At 52.6% G+C, this 7,633-nt stretch overlaps 1 protein-coding gene and 1 long non-coding RNA gene across 3 annotated transcripts; both read right to left on the bottom strand.

Moving 5' to 3' along the window:
- Positions 1 to 267: 267 nt before the first annotated feature.
- LOC147652044 (uncharacterized) lies at positions 268 to 2,247 on the bottom strand. The gene is made up of 2 exons (XR_015289769.1): positions 2,126 to 2,247; positions 268 to 2,038 (listed from the first exon to the last, which is right to left on the bottom strand). It is a non-coding gene; the product is annotated as an uncharacterized LOC147652044 (long non-coding RNA).
- A 580-nt stretch (positions 2,248 to 2,827) lies between these two features.
- On the bottom strand, positions 2,828 to 7,633 carry LOC147652043 (extracellular matrix organizing protein FRAS1-like). Of its 2 annotated transcripts, none has more exons than XM_086899597.1 (4): positions 7,035 to 7,633; positions 6,049 to 6,175; positions 4,443 to 4,657; positions 2,828 to 3,465 (listed from the first exon to the last, which is right to left on the bottom strand). In XM_086899597.1, the coding sequence occupies exons 1-4, from the start codon at positions 7,128 to 7,130 to the stop codon at positions 3,229 to 3,231; spliced, it is 675 nt and encodes a 224-aa protein (XP_086755723.1). In that variant the 5' UTR covers positions 7,131 to 7,633; the 3' UTR covers positions 2,828 to 3,228. The 2 variants fall into 2 exon arrangements, with proteins under 2 accessions (XP_086755723.1, XP_086755724.1); XM_086899598.1 differs by having other exon boundaries at positions 6,049 to 6,157; positions 7,035 to 7,541.

Genomic DNA, 7,633 nt, shown 5'->3' with positions numbered 1-7,633 from the left:
GGCTGCGGGAGCGCTGCGGGTCCCGGTTCGGACGCGGCGCCCCCGCCTGGGCCCGGCCGGTCCCGCAGCCCCGGAGCGCTCCCGGCCCGGGCCCCCCGCTCCGCCGGCCCCGAGGCCGCGGCGGGGCCCGAGCCGAGCTGGGCGCCCGCGTCTCCCTCCTTCCCTTCCCCGGCGCAGCAGCTCCGTGGGGCTCCGGCCCGCCGCGCCCCAGGGGAATGAGGGAGACCGGCGGGGCGGCGCAAGAAGGGACACCCCGATCACAGCGGGTTTTGTATTTTAGCTTTACTCTCTTCCGGAGGCCAACGAGGAACCCGGCTGCTCCTCGGCTGGCTCACGGGGGTGGCAGATGCCTTCGCCACCCTGCCCAGTTAAGCCCGGGAGAGCTGGAGCAGCACGGAGGAAGGGCGGCGGTGCAGTCGCTAAGACGGGAGCAGGGGGAATTGACAGCTGCCCCTCCTCACCAGACTAAAAAAATACCCGTATGACTTGCAAGTGCACCTGCTTCACTTCCCTGCCCTGGCCCTGGCAGAGGCCGCCGCTGTCCCTCGGTGGATGAAGGTTCCTGACGGTGCAGCAGCGGCCGCCCGCCGCCTTCGGGGCGCCCCGGGGCAGCTCCACCTCGCTGTTCAAGGGGAGCTCCTCGGGAGCACGCACCACCCAGCGAGGTGTCCTGCCTTTGCAATGGCATTAATTCCTTCAGGAACACGAATAAAGTGTTTTTAAAGAGCTTTCTCATGAGTGCCTCAGGGGAAAAAAAAATGAAATTACGGGACTAACATCCTCATCTTCATTTCTTGTATCAGAGGTGAAGTGTGAAGGCCCAGAGTCTACAATTCACCAAGTGTTCGGGAGGTCCTGGACAGAGGAGTCCATTTTGGGCTACCAAAAGCACTGGGTACTCCATACCTGGTAGAGAGCATCCACCTTGAGAGTAAATCCATCAACTCCGGGCATGCTGCTCACCGAGTGGAACTCGGACAGCTGGGAAGCAAAGTGGGCAGAGTCAAAAGGCACAGCGTGGAAATACTTACCCGTCACTTCTGTCTGGTTTCGGTGCTGGAAAGTCAGAGAAGTGTGGTGAGGGATGCTGTCTGCTTTCCCAAGGGAGGCTGGAAGCCAGAGCCCCACCAAACACCTGTGTCAGGGATCTAGTCCGAATGCCCCATCTCCACACGTACACGTGGGCACCGATTGAGGAACACACTCAAAGGGTGGGGGAAAACTGATCTGGTGTTCACAGCTGGCAGCAGCAGCAGCAGCAGCACAAAACATCCCCCACGGGCTCCCTTCCTCATCCCTTTGCAGCCACCGCCTGCCGGTTGCCAGAGCAAATCCCAAACGGGAAGAAGCAGGAGCAGAGCACTCACCAGGAGGAGGAATCGGTGCTTCAGGTACTTGTGGGGCTGGATGCAGCCGTACTGGGGCCCCTGGTTGTAGACGGTGCCCGTGGGGTCGAAGAGGGGCACGTGGCCAGCCCTGCCTGTGCACAGGTAGACCTTCTCCAGCTGCAGCTTGTAAGCGGCGTTGAGGTTTTGTTCGGGGGGCCAGAGCACGCGCCGGTACAGGATCTGCCCGGGGGGAGGTCGGGACAAAGAGGGGCAGGTGAAATTTCCCAAGCAGGAAAACGCTGCCAGAGCCAAGTGTCCGTGTTCAGAAGGGTTGGGGTTGTTTGGGAAGGGCTCGGTGTGTGGGAGTGACAAAACGCGGTGCCAGAGCACGCTGTTCTTTCACAGGGCTGTAAGATGTCAATTACTGCTGTAGAAGAGGCAAAGCTACACGTGGGTTCTGCCCTTTCCTCTCCAGGGAATGGAAGCTGTGAAAGCAGAAATGCTGGGCACAGGCAGAAGAGGAGAGGTAAATCCTACCCTTGGATAAAGCCCCCTTGTAATCCATTTCTGCCAGAGACCTTTCCGATTTGGTGGGGTCCATTAGAAAAACCTTCTCGTTGTTACAGAGCTGAAACTCCGTGTTCAGGGAGTAAACAACTGGAAGTGGGCGGTTTGTCTGCCGGAAGGCGATCGGGATCAAAAACCTGCAACTGGGACAAGGAAGGAAACAAAGGGGAGATGAGGTTTGGACGGGTGTGCACCCCAAAGGGGCCGAGCCTGCCCTCCTGCCCTCTTACCGCTCGGGAGCGTGAGCCGGGCAGGGCAGGGCAGGGGCTTGGCTCCAGGCTCTGCCCACGGCGGCGTGAGCTGCACCGTGCAGGGCATCAGGAAGATGGTGTATCCTCCAGAGTAATCCTTCCTGGGAACAGACAGAAGACCCTGCAGCCACCAAGCACAGCTCAAAGCCCTTCACCCAGGGCAGCACCTCTCCCTTGCCCCAGCAATGTCATCCAGCAGTCCCCGAGGGACAAGTGTGACTCTGGGATCAGTCTATCCACAGGCCGCACTGCTGGAAACATTCCTTTCCAAGAGGCTGAGCTGATTTTTCTCGCAGTACAACGGTGCTCCAGCTCTGACCAAGCTCCTGAGCATTCCGTGCTATTGCTGGCGTGGCTGCTGGAGGGGTGCCAGGGAGAACGTGCTGCTGTGGGGGAAGCTGCTGGAGGGGACTGCACCCCCAGCCCTCACCTGTTGTAGGAGCTGGTTGCTCTCCAGAGCTGGTAGGGAGAATCAAAAGTCTGAGCGCTCCACAGCAGCTGCAGGGCAAATTCGATGCCTCCCAGGTGCTCTGGAGTTACCAAAGAGGACCTGACACCTGGCAGGCTGTGGTGCTCCATGACAAACAGCCCTGGGGGAGGACAAGGAGGTGACGGGAGGCAGAGCGCGGAGAGGCCCCACCTCGCAGGGGCAGAGGGGCTCCCGGCGGGGACGGGGACTCGTTCCGCTGCCTGTGCCGTCAGAGCAGAGCTCTGTGTGACCCTGCTCTGTGTCCCTGCCAGGATCGCTGCCCTCACCTCTGAACTTGGCCTGCGTCTTGAACTCGATGACCGGCCGGCCGTCCTCGCGGATGTAGATGGGGATTATCTGCAGGCAGGCCGAGAGCGCGCTGTCCGTCTGGATCCCTGCAAGGACAGCAAGCGCCACTGGGAGCCCACACAGCACCCTCGCTCTCCTCTGCTGGGCTCTGCCAGCCCCAGAAGTGCTTGGGACACCTCCACAAGGCAGGGTTCAGCTGGGATCAGCCTCCAGTGAGCCAGCTGCACGCTCCCTCCGTCAGCCACCGGCTGCCTAAGCCCCCCGCAAGCACAGAGGAAGGCAATATTCCGAGTTCCCCGCTCCCTCAGGACTCTGGGGGCAGTGCAGGAGCTAAGGGGAAAACATGAAGGAACCACTTCTTCCATAGCCCTTGGAGCGCCTCAGGCTCACCTGTCCTCCAGAGAACGGTGTCGTAGAAGAAGGAGAACTCCATCTCGCTGCGGTGCTCCGGGGAAGCCCAGCCCCTCGGTGCCGTCACACAGATGTAGGACACGTAGAGAGGGACGTGGACTGTCAGGAAGGACTGAGCAGAGTCCCTTACCTGGCAATAAAACCCCAGAAAGGGGGTTATGCGCCTTGCAGTGAAGTCAGAGGTGACTCTGGACGTTTTTTACGTGCAGGTACCTCAGACAAACCGGCGTTGTAATGCAGGGGCAGTGCTAAGGCTCCCTGGGACCATGGGACAAAGGAACTCTGGGCACAATTTCACCTCAAAACCCCCCTGATTTCCAAGGCTGTGAATTAAAAATGAGCAATTCTGCTTGCTCAGGCCTCCCAGAGCTCTCCATTTATTATCTGCAGAGTGCAGCTGTACTTTGCAGGCCCTGGAGAATTCGAGGAGATGTTCCAGCCTGGCTGGGGCCAGGCTCCACATGCTCCACTGGGCAGTTTCTCCGGCCAGGCGGCTCCTCTGGGTTTGTGCAAACAATTGGAGCTATAAAAGGAAACTTCATGAACTAGTTCCAGGCTGGCAGGAATTAAGAGAGATGATGCTGGTCCAAGCAATTTAATGGGAGAGCCTGGGGGAGATGGAGTGGGCTGCACGTGGATAACGCAGCCAGGAGAGGACAGTGAGACACCCCAAACAGGGAAAGCCACTCGTTTCTAGAGGAACATTTTTGGCTTCTGGTCTCTTAATTAGGGAATGAGCCAAAATATCCCATGTTGTGGAGCATGGCCTGAGCCGCCTCTGCTCATTTCTATTGGCCGAGAACACAGTCAAACTTTTAAAAGAGAGCCCAGCTGAGAACGTTTTGTATTTCCAGTACGGCCCTACATTAAAAAAAACAGTATTTTCCAGCCACTCTGAAGATTTAGAGAATAAAATAAATGGAAAATAAATGAAATGGAAAATAAATGAAATAAATGCACACAGCACTGTTTTCTTCCAGGTGAGGGTGGGGGGAAAGCCACGCTCCACCTGTGCAGGGCAGAGCAGCAGCTCCACACACGGCAGAGCTGTGCCTGAGAACTGAGAGAGATCTGGGATACCTGGAGAGCTCTGGATGGGCCTCTCACCTGGAAGTCAGCGGTGACAGAGCCCCCACAGACATCAATTAACTCGGTCATGTCGTAATAAGCGTCGAAGGTCCAGATGCAGCTCTTGAGGTTGAGGTGCTGGTACAGCTGGATGCTCTTGGGCTCCCTCACCGCGGGCTCCAGCTGGTAGGGGCGGTCGTAGCCCGGGCCCAGCACGAAGCTGTCCTGGGTCACCTCGTCTAGGAACCCTGCCTCTGAGGGAGAGAAGTCAGGACACTGATCCCTCCCCATTTGAAACAGCCCGAGACCAAGAATGGAGGCCTTGTTTCCTAATTATCACCACCTTTATAACCAGCGCTCGCCTGCCCCTGCAATACACAGGCACAGGGAGGGAGCTGCAGTTATTTATACAACAGAACAAGTAACATACCAAATTAAACACCCAGCACTATACCTCACTTTTGGAAACAAAACCTGGGCAGACACTTTAGTGTGCAAAACCCCTGTAAGAATAAAACCTGCTTTAAATATCTTAGGCATCAAGCCACAGACACGCCTATGAAATTCAGTGCAGCAGTGACAAAAAAAGGAATTATTTCCTTAACCTGTGAATAATCACCTCTAAGATTCTGTGATGCAGTTGCCACTGCACACAGCCACAAGCGGCCTTTTTATTAACAGGCAAAAGAACAAAGGAATCCCAGTTTATCCCTTCTGGTCTGCAAAGAAACAGAGACGGGAGAGATGCTTCTCAGAGGAGCATGGTAAAAAGACACATGGTGTAGAATATGGAACAGCTGGTGGTTCAGCATCTCTTCCACTGCAAGATCCAGGGGATAGCTGATGATACCTTGGAGGCAGGAGTCACAAAAGCTGCCGGAGAGGGAAGACAAAGGAGCTCAACCCTATCTGCTCTTAGGTTTTAGCACTGTGACCTTTACCTTAACTTACAGTTAAGTGTTTCTGACAGTGTAAATCCCTTTTGTTTTGATTTTAACAGAGTGCAAGAATTCAGTGATGAAGTAACAGTGGCATACAGCCTTTCATTTCCCCTGGTCCTCTCACCCAGCAATGAGGTCTCACAACAACAATACAACAATGAATAGTTATAGAAGGTAACTCACTGCGCTGAAGAGTCCTTCAGAAGGATGGGAGCCACAACTGAGGCAGATCCTTGGACAGATAAGCCAGAGGTGCTTAGGCCTCGTGTTTCCCCCTTACCCCAGAACCAGCCCCAAAAGGGGAACACAAAGTTCACAGGCTTCTCTTTGAAATTAACGCCATATAAAGAACAAAACATCCTAAAAAAGCTACATGTCATACAAATAAACCGGCTACCTTCTCTATGCCTTGAATCTATTTTTTTTCCCCCCTGTGTTCCTCCTTTCCATCCTTCTGCGTAGCCTTGTAGCAGATAAATCTGTTCAATAAAGGGCCCAGCTGACTGTGAGCAGAAGGCAAAGCAGAGGATTTGTCAGCATGAAAACCCACACTGCAAAGATGAACGAGCATCAGGGGCAGTTAAAAATCTGCTAGAAATTAGTGCTAATGTCACACTACCCTCTCTTCCCTGTTTTCCATATCCAAAAGGAAAGGAAGTTGTGCCTGAGCCAGAAAAGCTAAAAGGGTCGGGCAATGTGCTCACCTGCCATCCCACACAGCTGGGTGTGACTTAATGCACCAAACACAAGGGAATCGTTGCCAGCTGGGCAATAGACACCACGAAGCACACAGCTTTTCCGTGCTGTCAGCAGCTGCAAGGGGAGGATTGCCTCCGAGAAACATACCAAAACAATGAAAATAAAAAAAAAATACAAATTAACATCTATTTCCACCACACATGTTTAAATTTATATACTATATTCATTTATATATGACAAGCAATATATAAAGTATCAAAATATATTATTTTAACGTGTATACGTATGTTATTATATATTAAATATATTCCATACATTTTAATGATATATATTCATTATGTATATAATACATATATAAAATCAATATATATAACATATCTATTAAATATAAATCTGTTTGTATATATTGGCATTACTTCTATTTCTTTACTTTTCTGGTTGCACATACGTCTATATCTTTATATACTTAATATACATTTCTATGTTTTTATTTTTGTTGTATTTATTTAAAAGCCCCGAAGCTAACCTAATAAAAACCAAACAGTCCCTTTATCTTAAACGGTATTTAAAAATATTTTAATATATATTTTTTATCATATTTATATACCTTCTTGATATACAAAACACATAACATATCCTAAAAGATATCATATTGCCATCTATACGTACAGAAATCATATTATAGATTATAAATCAACATATATGTATATATTTCTATTACTTATTTTTACGCCTACATATATATATATATTTTTTTCTCTATATATTTATAGATATATAGATTTGTATATATTTTTCTTTATATATTCATTCTTTCAATATTTTATTTATTTGTATTTTTCCTATTTATCTAAAAGCCCTGCCTCTAACTAAATAAAAACCAAGCAGCCCCTTTTTCTTCAATATTTTTTAATATCTATTTTGATCATCTTTATATTTAAAAATATATACTCGGTTGATAAGCTGCCCCAGCCCCGGCCCCCGCTCTCACCGTTCCGACACACAGAGCAGCCGCCTCCTCGGGCTGCTTCGGTCCCGGGGCCGGGGAGCGACCGTTGGGTCCCGATGCCATTGGGGTTTCCGCCATTTCACGGGGGGGGGCCGAGGGGGAGAGAACGGAGCGAGAGCAGCGGCGGCGAGGTACGGGTCGTCGCGAGTGCCAGAAGCCCCAGAACGCGGCCGCGGCAAGGACCCCGGCAGAGAGAGGCGTCTTCACCGCTGCCTGTCGGCGCCCGACCTGCTGGCGCCCGGCCCCGGCGCCGCCGAGCGCACAGCCCGTGTCCGCACGGCCGGAAAAGCCGCGGAAAATTGCGCCGGAGCGGCGTCGGCGCCGGGGTGTTTGTCAGGCAGTAAATCGCACGCACCCACCGCCCGGGGGTCCTTCCATTTTCCCGCCTTTTTGGCCGCCATCCTTGGGAGGTCAAGCCGGCCACGATCGGGCAGCCATCTTGTGCGTGGCGTGACGTCACTTCCGCCCTTCCTCGCCGCCATCTTTGTTGTGGCTGAAGCCACTTCCGGCTGTGCGGCCATCTTTGTTGAGGCAAGATTAAGGCCCCCGCTGCTCTCAACGCGTCTGTCTAACTTACTTGC

The sequence above is a fragment of the Cyanistes caeruleus genome, chromosome 8 (genome assembly GCF_971803275.1).
Source record: "Cyanistes caeruleus chromosome 8, bCyaCae1.hap1.1, whole genome shotgun sequence".
Classification (NCBI taxonomy): domain Eukaryota; kingdom Metazoa; phylum Chordata; class Aves; order Passeriformes; family Paridae; genus Cyanistes; species Cyanistes caeruleus.
Note: the sequence above shows the minus strand (reverse complement) of the source record. Positions and strands in the feature narration are given on the sequence as shown.